General features: G+C 33.3%; 2 protein-coding genes, 1 long non-coding RNA gene and 1 other non-coding gene across 7 annotated transcripts; 1 reads left to right on the top strand and 3 right to left on the bottom strand.

Annotated features, from left to right (window-relative positions):
* Nucleotides 1-4095: 4095 nt before the first annotated feature.
* On the top strand, nt 4096-5523 carry LOC108325201 (CASP-like protein 4C2). The gene is made up of 3 exons (XM_017558224.2): nt 4096-4662; nt 4775-4910; nt 5020-5523. Exons 1-3 carry the CDS (start codon nt 4436-4438, stop codon nt 5239-5241), a joined length of 585 nt encoding a protein of 194 aa, XP_017413713.1. The 5' UTR covers nt 4096-4435; the 3' UTR covers nt 5242-5523.
* A 1826-nt stretch (nt 5524-7349) lies between these two features.
* Nucleotides 7350-9354, bottom strand: LOC108325135 (uncharacterized). Of its 3 annotated transcripts, none has more exons than XR_001831809.2 (3): nt 9276-9354; nt 7817-7902; nt 7350-7693 (listed from the first exon to the last, which is right to left on the bottom strand). It is a non-coding gene; the product is annotated as an uncharacterized LOC108325135 (long non-coding RNA). The 3 variants fall into 3 exon arrangements; XR_001831810.2 differs by having other exon boundaries at nt 7817-7889; XR_008247758.1 differs by having other exon boundaries at nt 7350-7889.
* Nucleotides 8913-8985, bottom strand: TRNAR-CCG (transfer RNA arginine (anticodon CCG)). Its single transcript has one exon. It is a non-coding gene; the product is annotated as a tRNA-Arg (tRNA).
* A 546-nt stretch (nt 9355-9900) lies between the features above and the next one.
* LOC108324034 (methionine--tRNA ligase, chloroplastic/mitochondrial) lies at nt 9901-17222 on the bottom strand. Of its 2 annotated transcripts, XM_017556825.2 has the most exons (12): nt 16768-17221; nt 16427-16570; nt 16160-16309; nt 15736-15903; nt 14786-14910; nt 14406-14499; nt 13846-13944; nt 12615-12795; nt 12384-12499; nt 11387-11542; nt 10415-10543; nt 9901-10280 (listed from the first exon to the last, which is right to left on the bottom strand). In XM_017556825.2, the coding sequence occupies exons 1-12, from the start codon at nt 17050-17052 to the stop codon at nt 10104-10106; spliced, it is 1824 nt and encodes a 607-aa protein (XP_017412314.2). In that variant the 5' UTR covers nt 17053-17221; the 3' UTR covers nt 9901-10103. The 2 variants fall into 2 exon arrangements, with proteins under 2 accessions (XP_017412314.2, XP_052730695.1); XM_052874735.1 differs by lacking the exon at nt 16427-16570 and having other exon boundaries at nt 16768-17222.
* Between the last annotated feature and the right edge of the window lie 711 nt (nt 17223-17933).

Below are 17933 nucleotides of genomic sequence, written 5' to 3'. Positions count from 1 at the left end.
TGAGATGAAACACATGGCCACACATTCCCAATTTGCTTACTGCATCTTCTTCTTCATATTCCATCAAGCAAATGGAGCAAATTTCTTCTCTCTCTGCATCACAGCTATGGCCCTTTAAACTGTGGTACCTTGCCACAGGTAGAGAAGGAGTTTCCTGGAACTCCATGTCTTTGGCCACACCTTTGGTCTCACAAGAGAACAACACCATGATGCTTCTCTTGAGTTGCATCAGTGGAATCAAAACGCATGTGTAGAACACAATGGTCACTACCCACAAACGAGATTGACAAACCATAAAACAATTCATCTTGTGATTAATCAATCCAATACTCCAAATGAAACCCTCTTTCTTGTGATTCTGGTGTGCAGATATCTGTTGTTATCAGTGACAATGATGTTTAACAGAAGGGGTGTGTGTGTATATATAACATAGGCTTGTAAGAGAAGGGGTATGACTTATATATGTTGACACCGACCTCTTCATAAAATAATACAAATCCTAAACCTAGATTCTTGTTTTATAAGAATAACTTCTTCTTATTAGTTCTGACTTTGGAGGCTGCTGATTTTTTATTACATTGGTCAGCTACAACTCTGTTCATGTTTTTGTGCATCATAGGTTTTGGGCTGCTTATTTTAGAGCATAAAAAACTAAGTCGTCCCTTGTTTACATGTTTAAATATATATAAATTATCGGCTTAAAATTCATAGAAAAAATATTATCAATTGTTTAAATTGTTATATCAAATTACCATTAAGTCTCGTATATATTTTGGTAAGAGAATATAAAAGAATTTTTCATTTAATGTGTAAATTTTGTTAAATACGCTAGTTTTATAAGATTTAATAAACTGAGCTTTGAATGCAGAATAATAATAGTGATAGATATGATCTTCCTTAACCTGAGGTTTACCATATTTAATGATTTGATAGATTGATTAAGGTGTATAAGTATAAACAGCGGAGTGGTGCAGTGGTTTTGGTTCAGTTTGGTGCAGTGGTTTTGATTCAGTTTGGTTTATAAAAAACGAGCAACAGCGTGTCGTGTGCACAACGAGTGCAGCGGTTAGCGGAGGGGTAAAGCTATCTCATCCTTCTTACTTACTTTTGCATCTGCACCATTTCCATTAAACTATTATATTTCAGAAGCATCTTCACCTTTTTTTTTATATTTTACTTTAACTTTTTCGCTATTTTTTACTTCATTCTGGTCACTTTATTGGCATGAAATATTGGTTAGCTTTCTCAATCACTGATCTCATACAAAACGTAATTAATTACTTTTAGTGAAATATCTTATCTTGATAATATTTTTTATTCCAAAATCAAGATTTTACTTAATGTTAATTAAATAGTTTCATTTAATTTAAGATTTTCATGTGTAAGAAGAAAATATCTTCTACTATTACTATTAAAAAAAATACTTAAAATGACTGTGATTAATCAATATTTACACCATCAAAAGGAAATTGATCCTTCACTTATTTATCACATTTTTTGCATTCTTTCTATCTCTCTTTTATCTCCAGGACCCTTCTACATCTTGCTCTCCCACAAAATCAATATTGAAAAATAGAGTTAACCTTGTTTTAATTCATTTTCTTACTAAAACGAATCATGGTTTGATGTGGTTTGATTATATTTGTTCCCTGTATTACTGAAATGGTCCTAGAATGCAGTGCTTGTAATAAGTGAGATAATGGTTTAGAATAGGATGTGAAAACAGTCCTCTTCTTCTTTTCCCTTTGTTTTAGCCAAATTGTCTTAAGAATTGCCATCTTGGAATGAAGTGTGATTTATCAGCTAATAATATATAGGTGGAGTCTTTGAGTTAATCATTCACCTGCCAGGCCCACATAGTGGGTCCTTAGCCTTGCTGAGAATTCAGAGTACATATAATAACGTGGGAGAATTTGTTTAATGTTACCTGTAAAGGAGATGTTTAGAGTAGGTATGTACGTATACATAAAAGTGAATTTGTTTAATGTTACCTGTAAAGGAGATATTTAGAGTAAGCATGTACGTATACATAAAAGTTGTATTAATTTCTATTACATATTCACATGTCTTTCCATTTTATAAAATCTAGAGGTGATGAAAGGTTTAAATAGTATACATGTGATTATAAATGTAAAATCATCTTCATTCAATTGATTAAGTATGATTTCTTTATCCTGAGCTATTTTAACTCTTAAAAGGGCGATAAAATATTTATCAAATATAATTAAAATAATATTGTACTAAAGTTTCAAAAATCATATTGTACTAAAATAATATTTCACTAATGATACTTTTGTATCATGAAATATTTTTTTAGTGCAAAAGCACAAACATAGAATAGTTTAGTTAAATTAAATAAACAATATATCCCAAAAACACTTGTAACTAACTTTTTATCAGAACAGGTTTCATAATGATGATTGTTTATGTTCTATTATTAGGGTGCATCAAGACATACCTGAAGGCATAGGAATTGACCTCGTCCCATACCCACTGGTACTCGAAACTCAAATATGAGATAACTTCTCTCTGTGTTTCCTCTTCAGGGTACTAGATTCTACTTGAAATATACCTTTTTTTTATCACCCTTGAACTTGAGTAGCGATTAAGTAAAGATTAGCCCCCATTACTAGAAGAGCCTTCCTAACAATTAAAAGGAGGAGGAGAAGCCCAAACCTCCTTATCAAATCTCCTTCTAAGGAGAAAGAGTCACCGCAACTTCCCAAAGAAGAAACTTCACCAATGTTAATAACCTTAGTAACATGAAGGCTATATCACCATGAGAAAAATCAATAAACAAAAATGATGAAAACATGGTAGAAAAAATTATATACCTAGGTTGAACAGAAGAGGAGGATTGATTACATGAAACTGAAAACAAGATGAGAAGAAAAACGCTGAGTTCGAGATTTAAACAAAATATCAAAATAGGAGACGAAAATTAGTGTCACTATTATGTTCATAGTAACTTTAAGAGTCATAATCTCGTGCCGAGGATCACTAAAATTCACCCCCCAAGAAGTTCGCAACTTCTTGTGTCAGTTGATTTTTCACCCATTTCTCTCAGTTCACAAAAAACCGTACATAACTACTGTTTTTCATTAAGCAATTGCTAATTACAGAAGCAACCATTCTTTGATAAGATGTGCTACCAACGGTGGTGTAAAAGTGATTGTGATAAGGCTTCTATTTAGTTTTATGTTGAAATAAAAAAAACAAAAAACAAAATAAGAATAACTACATAGAAGGTTGTTTGAAGCTCATTTCAACCATTTATTATTATAGTAAAAAATCTTCTGGTTAAACCATTTGATACAGTGGACCACCTAACCAACGTCAAATGTGCAATAAGGTTAATATATAGGTAAGTCCTCAAAAGTCACATTTTGAATGAGGTAAGTCCTCAAAAGTCTCAAGGAATATAGCCACAGCATATGAAAGGAACATTTGAAAATGGTCCCACAAGACACAACTTATAAATGCATACTTCTATTTGTTGACATACTAAGAAAAGTCAAAGCAGTTGTTTTGTTCGGAATAGAAAATGACGCCTGGATGCCACTTAGAGTCAATGAGAATGGGACAGAAAATAAAAATAATACACACAATGAGAAATCAGAAAAACAATGGTAATAAATGAGAACTAGGACAGCCTGTCACCTCTTGGGTGATAGAAACATGAGAAATCTGTTAATAACTTCCATATCCAATAAGTGAAGAAAATACATTTGTTTTTAAATACTTAGTTAGTCAGATGAAAAATATTATTCAAACAGTTAGTTAGAAGGATGAAAACTGGTTTTGTCAAACAATTGGAAGAAGTAGCCAATCCCTATTGATTATTCGTATTAGCAACCCCACTGAAATGTGCATAGACACAATAATGACTCTTTACGAGAAGATAAGGATGCCAACAGGAAGAGGTAATGAGCATCAGCATTTCACAGTGTGGTGTGACAACTTTGGAAAAACAACCAAAGAAAAGAAAAAACAAAAACTCGTAACGTTGTTGTGATTATGAGAAACATTTTCTATCGATAACAAAAAAATTACCACGATGCTATAACTATTATTTATAATCATAAAAAAGATGTTCTTTAATTTAAGTAATTGAAAGGGAAAAAGAGGAAAGAAAGAAAAGATGGAAGAAGAAGAAAATGAAAGGACAGGAGATTGGGAGCGACCACACCTTGTCACGGCCATGCCTGCTGTTAGCACGCTTTCTGTCTCGAACAACTTTTATCGAACACATTCCACGCAGTTTCTCTTCACACCAATAAATTAAAAGTTAAACCAACACTCACACTCCACACTGCACACATCCTTCTCTCTCTCGATTCATGAAACTCTTGCTCTCTCTCGTGACTCCTTCGCCATAATAAGCAAGATGAAAATCGAAACAAGGAAATAGAGTTCGAAGGTTAGTAATCGAAGCATGCGATCCCCTCAGCCGCTTCGCAACGGCGGTGATAACAGTTGTTCGCCGTCGCACAACCGTCGCTTCCAGTCCACAGTGGCGGAACACAAACTACGCCGTTTCAACTTCCTCATACTTGTTTTCCGCCTAGTCTCCTTCTCCTTCTCCCTTGCGTCCTCCGTCTTCGTGCTCACCAACACTCGTGGCTCCGATACACCTCACTGGTACCACTATGACACCTTCAGGTACTCTTATTGTAACTAATTTCTTTTTATTTCAGGCCTAATTTATATATTCTATCCGTTTATTTCAAAATTCGTGTCGAAATTGAAGATTAAGTTACCGAAATCCGTTCAGGTTCGTTCTTGCGGCGAATGCGATAGTGGCGGTATACTCCGTGTTCGAAATGGGCGCGTCGGTGTGGGAAATTTCACGAGGCGTAACACTGTTCCCCGAAGTGTTGCAAATATGGTTCGACTTCGGACATGACCAGGTCATAATCAAAATAAGATTCGACAAATTCCATACTCTCTCTCTTTAATTCTTTCACTCTGAATTGTGTGTGTGAAGGGGTGATGTGATGTGATGTGGTGGCGGTGCAGGTGTTCACGTACCTGCTGTTGTCAGCGAACGCGGCGGGGACGACGATGGCGAGGACGCTGAAGGAGATGGACACGTGTAGGGCGAGCAATGCATTCTGCGTGCAAATGGACATAGCCGTAGCGTTGGGATACGCGGCGTTTGTGTTCCTAGGGTTGACCTCGCTCTTAACGGGCTTCCGCGTCGTCTGTTTCATAATCAACGGTTCCCGTTTCCATCTCTGAGGTTGGTTCTGCGTGGGAACGACACAGAGGAGCCCGCCATTAACGAATATTTTGGGTGGGGCCCGGTTCTCTTTTTCACTGTTCTCCAAAAAAAACAAAGTCTCCCATTTTATCAAAATTATTTGTTAAAAGTAATTAAAATACACTGTTTTGCTGGGAGTGTGTACAAAACAATTTTTTTCCTTACAGTAGCTTCTATTCCGTTTTATGTGTTAAACAGATAATATGTATCTTCATTACTTTTAAAGTATCGTCCTTATTTTTAACAAGTCTCAATGACACTTTTATTTATTTTAAATATGGAATAGCTTAATAATTTTTTTATCTATAGAATCACAAATTATCTACTCTGGTCGTAAGTTTCTTTTTTTCATAGTAATAATTTTTAAAATAATATCTGATAGATTCCATACTCGCTCTCCCCTCTGTCTTATATATAAAGTAAAAACCCGCGGGAAGAAGGTGCTTAAGTTTTGTGTACTTTTGATATAGAATGAAACATCGTCCGAAAAGATTAACCACATTTTGTGAACTCGGAATTTTCGATAATATTAATTAATCCTTATTTATGATAATAAATAATTAATAACGATATAAAAGTATCTAGATGTTCGTAAAATATATTATTGATATCTTAATTTCTAAAACAAAAGGTTCTTATTTATTTGTATATTAAAATTCACGAGAGTAATGTAACAATTATAATTCCGACATAATCTTCACGTGTGGGTTCTCCCACCGCCTAGAATCAAACCAAACACTGAACTTATATAAAGCATAATATTACACTTATTGATATAAAGTACACCTAAACATGACAAAAATCATAATCCTTTATAGGGTTTTACAGGGCAAATTTAAAATTGCAGTATCCAACTTCTATTTGTTTATTTAGCTAAATTATCATTTACGAATAATCATACGACAACTTTAAAAGAATACAAGGGCTGTTTGTTATGGCATGGGACCAATAGAAGGTGATACCCAATCGTGTTTCTCCATCAAGCATGGCATAGTAACCATCACTATACAAAACACGTTATTGACTTGATTGCATCATATTCTCCCACTTACTTATTAGTTAGTGGTCGTACATTAAGATGCTTATAGACGACACCGAAGTTGTATTTTATTTCCAAATTATCCCCACACTAAATGAAATACATGAAGACATTAAAACGAAACTTCTCACAATGTTATTTTTTTCATACTACAATTTTGAATCATTCTAAAATCTTAAAAATTCAAACCCCTTCCACTTTTACTTATAAGGCCAGTTTGATTCATTTATAAAATCAATTTCATTTCACAGTACGCAGTTCCAGCCGGAACGATGATCAAAATTAATTTGGATGCACATTTGAATAACAAAAGCAGTTCAAATAAAATTTTACTAAAATTAATTCTACTACTCAACTTTAAAACAGACATCCATCTGCAGAAGAAACTGAACTTTGCACAAGCCACTGAAAACTAACGTGGAAAAGAATTATAACAAATTAGTTAGATAATTAATATTTCAATTTTTTTCCCAAAAAATGTTAGAAAATTCTGCCTTAATAAGAAATTAAGAATTGATTCTTATAAGGTAACGGCTGAAGTTGACACAAAATTAAAAAATGTAAAGGAATAAAAAGTAAATCCAATTTTGCAGAGCATTTGTAGCAAAAAAAAACGTATCATAAAAATGCTAAGTAAAATTAAATAAATTATAAAAGGATTGAAGTCCGTTCGTGTATTAAATAAATATTTACAACAAGACTCCAACTAATTCTAATCTTCACAGAATTAAGCAACAATTATTTTAAAATTGGACTTTAATTAAATTTAATAAAACTAATTTTAAACTGCTGAGTGTGTGGGTCTCGCCAGCAAATTTTAAATTAGAATAATCATAGCGATAAGAATTAGTTTTATACATTGACGGATAGCACGCTCACTGTCAGATACCTTGAGATCTTTCGGCTTCAAACTTTAAAATTGAGCTACAAAATGCCAAACTACGTTTTAGAGGTGGCTAAACGCCAAAACAAAAATAATAATAATGACATCCAAATATATCCATGCCATGGGCGAGCCCATTTTTCCCTTAAAAGTTCGCAATGATATACAAAGCAAGACTATGTTTTTAGTAAGCACCTTAAACTGCAAAAGCACAGTTCCAAAATTTACATGAACACGTCCTCAATTATCTCATTAAGCTTGAGAGCTAGTATACTACACTCTTCGACCATTTAAGTTGGACCTCAGTCTATAATTTCATGGAAACGACTCTGCTCATCTTTCAACACTATCAGTATGCACCTAACTAACAAAGCATAATAGATTATCACCAGTATTATCTATCACAAAGCAAATATTGGGAGGAGTGCCTACCATATCGGGACATTTTCAAGGCGATGTTTTCTTTTCTAGACTTTTACTGGCACCACATCGGAGATCATTACTCAACCTAAAAGGAAAAAACACTCACTATTATGCGTATCCACACACTGACACCCCCAAGTTGCCAAAACTTTTCAGTGACTGACGTATGGTAATGCCAAAGGAAAATTAAGCAATGGTAATGCCAAACCTTTGATATGGATGATCGATATTTTAAGACACTTCGAGTCATCCTTTTTGTAACCTTGCAGCTGAATGACCTCCTAGAAATAGTAACTTAATAAAATAACAAGCAAGCTCCATAAGATAGGCAGAGGGTGGACATAAAGGAGCATCACATCTATTACTTTAGCTAACTATAAACCAAAATCCATAATGCGTAGTTTTTATTATATGCCAGCAAGCACATTAATGATAATTGAAGACATCAACTAGCCCTAAAATCCTACAACTTTGCTTAGCATGCTTGACTGAACTTAATATAGAAAAATAGTTCAACAAGCTGCCTCTTCACAAGATCTTTTGATTTTGACGGAAGTCAGATACAGTTTATCATATGATTTTGGAGTTATTCTTATACTAGAATTAAAGTATCACTTCGGTAACATGGTAACATACAAATTTTTTTAATGCTAAACTTTATTAGAGGTGAACTCTAATTTATGGGAGCTGAGAACCAAAATCATTTAAGTAACTATATCTAAGTTTTACCCAAATGATTTTCTAACATGAAGTCCTAATACCAACAAACCACAAATTTAATTATTTCAATGGTCACGTCATCCAAGTGGAGCCAGAATTCCGGAAGGTTCACATTCAGGATTCACTACACTCTTCTCTTGCACCATCCAAAACTGTATAGAGTAACACGGAGTCACCAACTATTTTGGCAACAAAAAATTCCTCACATGTTACTTGAAAGTGCAAGCCTTGGTCCTCCCTTGTCTTTCCATCCTTATCAGTTGAATCATTTCACAATTAAGCAATGAATATAGGCATATATAGGAGATTCATAAATCAGCCAAGTAAAATGCCCATGTTATATAAGACGGCTTACAAAAACAACATTTGCTCTAATAGTTCAACGATTAGATTATTGATCAATTGACTTTATTACTTCAATTTGACAGAATCAAGAAACACTATTTAGGCGAAAAAAGGTTGTGCATCATAACCAAACCAAGCAATTTCAAAAAAAAAAAACGAATTACTCCAGAATTAACAAAAACAGATCAAATACAGACTTTCAAATTTCTATCGAAAATTATTGTTATTGAAAAAAAAAGCGATCACAGTGGGATTCGAACCCACGACCTTTAGATTCGGAGTCTAACGCGATATCCACTCCGCTATGCGATCGTTACACGAAAGTTACCAAATGAAAAGTTCAAGAAGAGCCCCGACATTCAGATGAACATCGTCATGCAGATCTACCAAGTGAAAGGGAAAGGAAATCCATCGTATGACTCCATTATTCTAAGGAAATTAAGAAATAAAGAAAAACTAAATGGCATATGAAAACTAAAATGGCGAAGACGAAAGAGAATGAAGATCGACACATAGCAACTACATGCACAAATTTATAAATTGATGGAATCGAAAATCTAGCATTGGTAGCGCGAGCGAGAGGAAGAGAGAAATTAGGTTACCTGGTAGTTTTCCTGTGTTTTTTTCTCCCACGATGAAACCAACCGTTTGATCCTCTTCTTGTTTTATTTTAAAACTCACTATGGCGTGCGTGGGCCTAAATTGCAATCTCAATCAAACTTAAACTTAACCATGCGGCCCACATCAACACGCGGTTAATTCTTTTCTCAACCCCACGTGTCATTCAGCACGTGTTCATATATACAAGCGATATAAGATTTGAACGTAAACAAAACCTCTGAACACAGCATACCAAATTATATTTCAGTATTTATTTAATCATTAATATATGTGCCATCATTCATTCAAGTATGATTTTCCTATACAGGTAATATATAGAATAAAAAAAATTATGGTTAACTAAGTAGAAATTATTTTGAATTTAGAACCAATGTTTTTTCCTTCATTTATAGTATTAAAATTTGCATTGAAATTTGAAAAAAGTGCTTTCAAAACTTTAACACAAACATCCTAGTTTTGCAACAGTAAAATTAAGTTTGAATTTAAATGAAAAAATATTTTTATTTCATTAGGAAGTTAACAGCGCCAATCTCTGTGAAGGACAGAAGGTTGAAGGTGAACTTTATTGACACCTGTAGTTGATGAATGATGATGATGATGTACATCGAGCATTAAAAATGATGCACTCCAAATTTATTTCCAAAAACAAAAATTTGTTCAAAATTTATATGTGCTCATGCTACCTTCTTGCACATGTATGTATCTAAATGTTTGTGTACATAAATAAGCAAAAGAATTGGTTTTTACATGAAGCTGAGTTAGAGAAAACAATAACAATTCAGAAAGGGGAAAGACATCAAACATGGTATCTAAGCTCCAGCGACTTCTTGAGCTTGCTTCAACTTCCCTTTGCTTTTCACAGTCTTCCCAACTGAAACCCCTTTGCCTTTGTCTTCCACTTCAGTTTGGATTTCAATCCTAGCAAAGACTGGTTTAGGTTGAGCCATCACTTGGCCACCCTTAAGTCCACCCCACTTGGTGTCTCTCTATAAAGTCAAACAATTTACTTAAATCAGATAGGTAGCAGAACATATTGTTCAAATCCATGAATAGGTCGTGTGTGTGTGAAAAAAATCTGGTTTGAGTGTGCATGTCTATGATATGAGAGAGAGAAAGAGACCCAGGTTGCTGCATCAAATTGGTCCCTGGAATAGCCAAGTTGTTCATATATTCTCCAACTCAAGCTTGGTGTAACAGGAAATAGCGCAATAGCAATAATCCTCACCGTCTCCAATATAATTACAAGGTCCTGCTCCAGCATCATAAAAAAATTATTGCTAAGGCATTTGCTTATCTTTAACAGCATCAAAACTAAGATGACACGCTGATTTTATGTTACTTTTTATCATTGAACAACACGCTCATCAAGAGTATTATACTTGTTTAAGAAAGGAAAAAAAGTTCAAAATTGATAATTGTCAGTTAAGGAGTTTGGATGTCCATGAACTTAATTAAATTTCTGACTAAGTACTTAAAAATAGAAATTAAGGTAAAATGAATTAAATTGCTCTTTTGAGTTACAATACAACAAACTTGTGCGCTTCAACTTTAATAAAAGCTTTCTACTGTAATTTTTCCTAAAGTTAAGATGTACAAGTTGATATTAACTTGTGAGAAAAGTTTAATTCGTTTTAGCTTCTTCTTTTCTGCTCCTATAAATACTTATTGAAAAGTTTATTCAAATTGACCCTGTATGATATTTTAAATAATGCTGAAAACAATTATGGAATATGTAATAACTTAAAATATTATGATGATGGAACCTTTTTAGGTTAAATATGCTCTTAATCACTACAAATAAAGTAATGTATCATATGGTCCTTCTATCAATAAATGAGAGAAACTAAAAGGGTTATCTTTTTGTGTTGGACACGGACCACATCTAACACATTTTCATAAATAAGGGACTAAAAATGAATATTGTCTAATTTGTAAGGGATGAAACAAACTTAACCCATTGTTCTGTTTCCTGGTAGCATTCGAAGTTTGATATTTAACAGAAAACAATATATCATGTTTAGACTTTTACCAATCTAATATGTAATTAAAAATAAAAATGCACTATTTCATACAAAAGGATCCAACAAATTACCTTAGCAGCTGCTTCAGCAGCAGTATCTCCTTGCTTAAAGAGAGACCATGGCGCACGCTGATCCATATAGGAATTACCAACATTCCCAATCTCCAGAACAGCCTCACAAGCTGATGACAAGGAGAGATTTTCATAGTGAATGCGAGCTTTATCAACCTACAGACATAGTAAACATTCGTAAACTTTAAGTCACTGCCAACTCCTACCATAACTTATGAACAGCCGCAAAAAGAATAGCTTTAGAATTATGTCAAACCAGCTACTACGGAGATTCGATAATAAACCAAGGGTCAGACTGCTATTTTGAAATTTGAAACAGAGTATACAATAAAAGTTCTAATGATGTAACCTGTAAACAAATCATTTTATATGATAGGGACTTCGGTATTATAGGGTACATAAGTCTCAAATTGAGTAGTATAGGATGCGCATTGGATAAGTATTGATTCATCTCCCTTCATAGTTTGTTATTGAGGGCGTGTTCTCCAGATTCATATGGTATATAACAAAAAAATGACAAAAATATAAATGCCTCAGGTGGGGTCCTTGGATATGCAGAATTGTATCTAGCTAGCCTCTGACACCCATCAATGTTAAATGCCATATTTTGCCTCCTTTTTCATTTTTCTGGATTATTTATTGAAATATATTGTTAAATGCCAAATATTTATTTTATTGTGTCCAAATACCTAGAACACAGGATAAAATCAAAGTAGTTAACATCCACTTTCAAATCCAAAGTGGTCTCCTACTGAATGTGAAAACAATATATTTCAATTTGAAATTCCTAGCATTCTGAATAATGATTACAAGTCACAATAAAGCTACCATGCAGCCAAGTAGCATTCATCACCAGGTCCAAAAAATATGCTAGAGAGGGTTTCCCTAGTTATTGAATTCACAGGTAGCATTACCTTAAACTGCTGAACTGTGACATGCTTTAAAATTAAAAATTGAATTTATAGATTTAGAAATATAGTTTACAAAGAGGTTTTACCAGATTCTCTACATTGTCCTTGAATGAATTTCCTTCAGCAGCCGTGGTGGAATCCACTACCAGAATTGATTGGCAGTTCTTTTTTAGAAGCCCTAGTGTTCGATTAAGAAGATTTCCTGCCAAAATAGTGAAGGAAATACACATCACATTTTGCATTATAATCATAATAGAAAGAAGGAAAAAATCAATTGGTTACTAAATGTTACAAGGAACAAAGCAAGCTTTAAATACCAACTGTATTGGCAAGATGCGCATTGACAATATTGATGAAGCGTTCCTCTGAATAATCTCCATCACTGCCAAATTCCACCTCTCTGAGGAAGAAGTATCTAACTGCATCTGTCCCAAACTTATCAACCAAATCATTTGGTTCAAGTGTATTCCCTAGTGACTTGCCCATCTTCATGCCATCCTAACATTTCAAAATAAAAAGCATTGCTGCATGAAATGAAATTAATATAAGAAACAGATTTATGAAACTTTACACTGTCTCAAATTGCCAAGCTTAGCTTTCAACCTTTTGCGAAGAACTACAGTTATTGTAAATTTATTCCAATTTGAATTGAATTGAATGTATTTTGGCTCAAGAATTAAACAAGAAAATAGTAAAAAGTTAAGACAAGAATGCAATGTTCTGGGCAGGTAGAGTCGTTAGATATGAAAAGAATCTAGGTAGCCTCTAACAACTCGCTTACTTGTTCACCAAGTTCGAAGAATAGTACATAAATATTACACAAGGTTTCCTCCATACATGGAGTTTCCTTCTTCAAAACAGCATGAACAACAAAATGACACAGTGGCTACATCCTACTCTGTGGATCTGTCACAAAACATACAAGAAAAACATGATAATGTAGTCCTTATATGAGTGATGGATTCTCGGTTCGTTATTCATATGTAAAACTAATTAAATTGATCACAATACCCATAGACGTTACCAGTTTGGTGCTGCCCCCACTTACACATTCTTAATTCGATGCCTATTGTAGAGACCAAATTAAGAATGTGCCATATGTATAGTGGCAAAATTATGAATATGTAAGCAATTTAACAATCAACATGGCAGAAGGGATCAAACCCGTCATGTTTGCATATATATAGGGACCAGTTTCATACATTTTTATGTATATAGAGTGATCAGATTAAGAATTCATGACACATATAGAGACTAAATTATATGTTTAACTAAAAATATATAACACTATAACTGAAACACATCCATAATTTACTGAAGACACAACTACTTCAAAAACAATAAAAATTCAGATCCATAACTACCGAAGGACACAAATACTGCACAGACACTAATAGTTCAAATCTGATGATTCTTCTCACAAAACCCTTCATAGGTCTATGAAGGCTCCCCAGGAAATGAATAGCCTTGTCCTCAAGGCCAAAACTGTACCATTGTAGTTACCTCAAGGCGAAATATTAGATAATAAATAAGTTCAACTACAAATACCTTTGTCAAGAATCCATGGCCAAATACCCTTTTAGGAAGGCTTAGTCCAGCAGACATTAGCATAGCTGGCCAATAAACAGCATGGAAGCGTAGAATATCCTACAGAGTGAAAAGGTATTAAAGATATATAGAAACTCAATGTTTTGGCTATTCATTCATCTCTTTCAATACTCATAAGAAATCCATTAATTAACATACATCAAAGGTTGCAAAACCATCGCAAGAATTCAGATGCTTCAGTAGAAACTAAAAAGTTTAACAAAAAAATTGACATGTTCTATTTTTTGGCAAAAATATTAAAACATATAAAGCAAACAAATGCTTAAATCAAAAGTTCCCATTTTTATGACGCAGCGATAAACTATGCAAAAAAGGTAGCATCTCATCAAAAGACAACTCAATGCAAGTTGGAACAAATTGTGCAGCCTCCCACACACAAACAAATAAGAGAATGATGCATAGATGGAAGCATGTGGTACAAAATGTACCCAATAAGTACATAAATTGCCTTCAATAAATCAAGTTTACTAAAAAAATAGGAAAGAACACAGATGACATACCTTACCAATCAAGTGCAGTGAAGCTGGCCAACCTGAAGAAACAGATTTTAGTAAATCAGGTTGCTCTTGATCATCAGATAGTGCAGATATATATCTGCAAATATGAAAGAGGGAAAACAAAACATATTCAACAAAAGTTTAGAAAGGTAACTAGCAACTGTATTAATTAAAGAATATTTGGCAGAATAGCAGAAATCCAAACTTTTCTTTATCTTTTTTACCAAACAAATGGTTGTGAACTTCCAGAAATTTCGGCAATGCATTTCCAGCAATAAACAAACTAAAATTATTGATTATAATAGACAGAAACAACAAAAATATAGAATGCAGCCAGGGGAAATTAGAGAAGCATGCACAAACTATAAATATATATTTCTTACCCTAGTAAAGCATCAAACCAAACATATATAGTCTGGCTCTTGTCATCAGGAACAGGAATGCCCCAATCAACTGATGCTCGGGAAATGGAAAAGTCCCTCAAGCCACTTTTTATCCAACTTTGAACCTTGGAAATTTGTAGAGGAAATTAATTGTTAAGCACAGTACCATAAAATAAAATCAAGTTCAGATTCTCCAAAAAGGAATAAGTTGCAGTTCATTAGATACCTACGTCTCATACATAGATGAATCTGGTATAAAGCATTATTACACTATTTATGGGCCACCATGTACGGCAGGATAAAGGATGGGGTGGTATTGTATCAACAAACCAGATCAAACGGCTTGGTATTTACATTTTTTTAACAGTATGTCATCAAATTCATATCCAATTAATATAGAAAAATATCTGGATCAGAGTTTATGTTGAATAACTTTTACTGTAACCAAGTCCTCAAAAGTTAGGGATGACAATATTAAGGTCCGAGTAGAATCTTAGAGTATCCATGCCCATATTCCACGTGAGAAAAAGAACTGTTCCTGGACATTTGCAAACTTTTGTGGGTAATAACATGACCTTAAAAACATATAACATATAAAGTCATGTTAAAATGTTGTCGGATACAGAAATATAATTTTTTAATGCCTTTGAAATATTACGATTCTAATTGGTTAGGGCCAACATCATGGTAGGACTCTCGAGTGGTAATAGGCTGGGCATGTTATCAACTCAAGCTCCAATACTAGAGAAATCTAAAATAAGTTCAAGTATACCATAACTGATCCATTCTATAATTGTGAATCTTAAGATCATATAAGTCCGTTCTGAATCTTCTCAACTGAATGTATCAGGTATGTTCTGAAAATAAAATTGAAGACAGCACAAAGTGCACCATACTTAAAAGGTAACAGACAGAAATACAAGAGAAAAACAAACTCCCCATTGCCATACCTCATTCAAACGGAATGATGGTTGCACAAAATTAGGATTTTTGTTTAGTGTTTCCTCCAATGCCTTCTGATATTTTGACAATGCAAAGAAGTAATTGTCCTCTTTCCTTGAAACACAAGGCTTTAGGTGCACTGGACAACAATCATTATCAAGCAGTTCTTTCTCATCCTGCACCAGATAGCAATGCATTCTTAAAGTAAAGTCATGAAACTAAAACGGTAAATCTTTGGAAGGCAACAAGCTCAATCAAAATTTTCCATCATCAGAGAAAGCTATCTATTTTCCCATTTATTAAAAATTGTTAACAAAACGATTGCCAGCCGTTGCACATGACTTACACAGACCCTTCAACAAAAAGAACCAACAGAAACTAGACATGAAACGTTGCTAGCCAGAACTACAACTTACAAGTTCAAACTATCACCTTATATTCCTCACAGTTAACACAATAAAGTCCGTCATAATCAGCTCGATAGATGTCACCATTGTCAAGCACTCTTGAGTAGAATTCCTTCACAATTGCTTCATGCTTGCTATCAGTTGTTCTGATGAACTTATCATAAGAAATATCTAACTGCAATCAACCAATAATAAAAATAATATCAAGAAAATTGTAAAATATTTATGAATATTCAAAAATACACCTAAAAAAAGATGACAAAATTCCAGGAAAAAATAAGAATCAAGTTACATCTTTCCAAAGCGCCTTGTAAGATTGAGATATGAGATTGCAATGGTCAGGAGGAGTTGAACCCTGAGCCATTGCAGCAGTTGCAATTTTCTCCCCGTGCTCATCCGTGCCAGTAATAAATATAACTTTTTTTCCCAATAACCGCTGTAAAATTACGCAAACCCCTTACATTATGTAATAGGAGACAATAAACAGTTAAAACACCAACTTGCTTTAAACTCATCAAAAAGATATCTCTAATCCTACGCCAGGTTATCCCAATTTCCAAACTCAACCCATTTCTGGAATTGAGCCAAAGTTACTTAAGTTAAACTAAAATCGAAGAGGGTGAGGAAATTCACCTGGAAGCGAGCAATGGCATCAGCAGCGATGGTGGTGTAAGCGCTACCCATGTGAGGAGGGGCATTGACGTAGTAGAGAGGAGTGGTGAGGACAAAGGGTTCGGCATTTGAGGGAGTGATATCTGTGGTGGCGTAGGTGCAGAACAAAGCTCCTCGAGAGGGATTTTGACCAAAACGGAAATGGGGATTCAGCTTCAGAGGAGAAGCTCTGAAACGGAGGGAAGAGAGGGGAGGGTTAAGGAGAGAGAGGGTATTTTGAATGGAGCAGTTTATTCTCACTGCCATGACTTCAGATTCTGAGGTTTCACTGTTTTGGTGGTTCGTTCACAGGGGTTCTTATGCCATGTCCATCCTTTCCAACGGATAGCATTAACATCGGTGTTGAATATAACCCCTAAATTTTCAGCTATCCACTGTCATCCAGAGTTTCCAAAAACAAAGTGCCACACAGAAAAGAATGTAAGAAAATAAAATCCATCTTACTGAAAACAAATCATCCATTAATTGATAGAAAGAAAAAAAATTGTATATTATTAATTGCATAGTAACTAAACTTTGACATCCTCACTTTTACATTAATTTTTTTATCTTTAATTGTTAATTTTTTTATTATTTGATATTTTTATAATATTATTTTTTTTTATGTTATTTTTTTATGATATTTTATTACTTAGTTACTTATAAAATTAAATTTTGAAAAATATATTTTAATTTTATTTTATAAAATATTATCCTTTAAAAAGAATATCTTAAGAAAAATTATCAACAATAAAATATTTATATTAAATTATAATATAGATATTTTTATTATTAAATATTATTCGTATTTTAGTATGTAAAATTTAAATTAATATTACTTAATAAATAATTACATTAATCACATCTATATATTAAAATTGTATTTAATAGTTAATTTCAAAGATTTATATATTTAATAGTTAATTTCAAATATTTATATATATAATAGAGAAAACATTATCCCTGGTATTATAAATTCTATTTTTTATTTTTTATTTTTTAAATCATTTTTTATTGTCATTAGATTATTAAATTTAAAATTTTCAAAACTAATATCTTAAACTCCAATTATATCTATCTAATAGTTTAATTCGAACAATAATAATGATAAATATATTTAAAAATATATATCAAAATGAACAATTAAA

The sequence above is a fragment of the Vigna angularis genome, chromosome 3 (assembly GCF_016808095.1).
Source record: "Vigna angularis cultivar LongXiaoDou No.4 chromosome 3, ASM1680809v1, whole genome shotgun sequence".
Taxonomy (NCBI): Eukaryota; Viridiplantae; Streptophyta; class Magnoliopsida; order Fabales; family Fabaceae; genus Vigna; species Vigna angularis.
The sequence above is the reverse complement of the archived record's forward strand: the minus strand, read 5'-3'. Positions and strand labels throughout refer to the sequence as shown.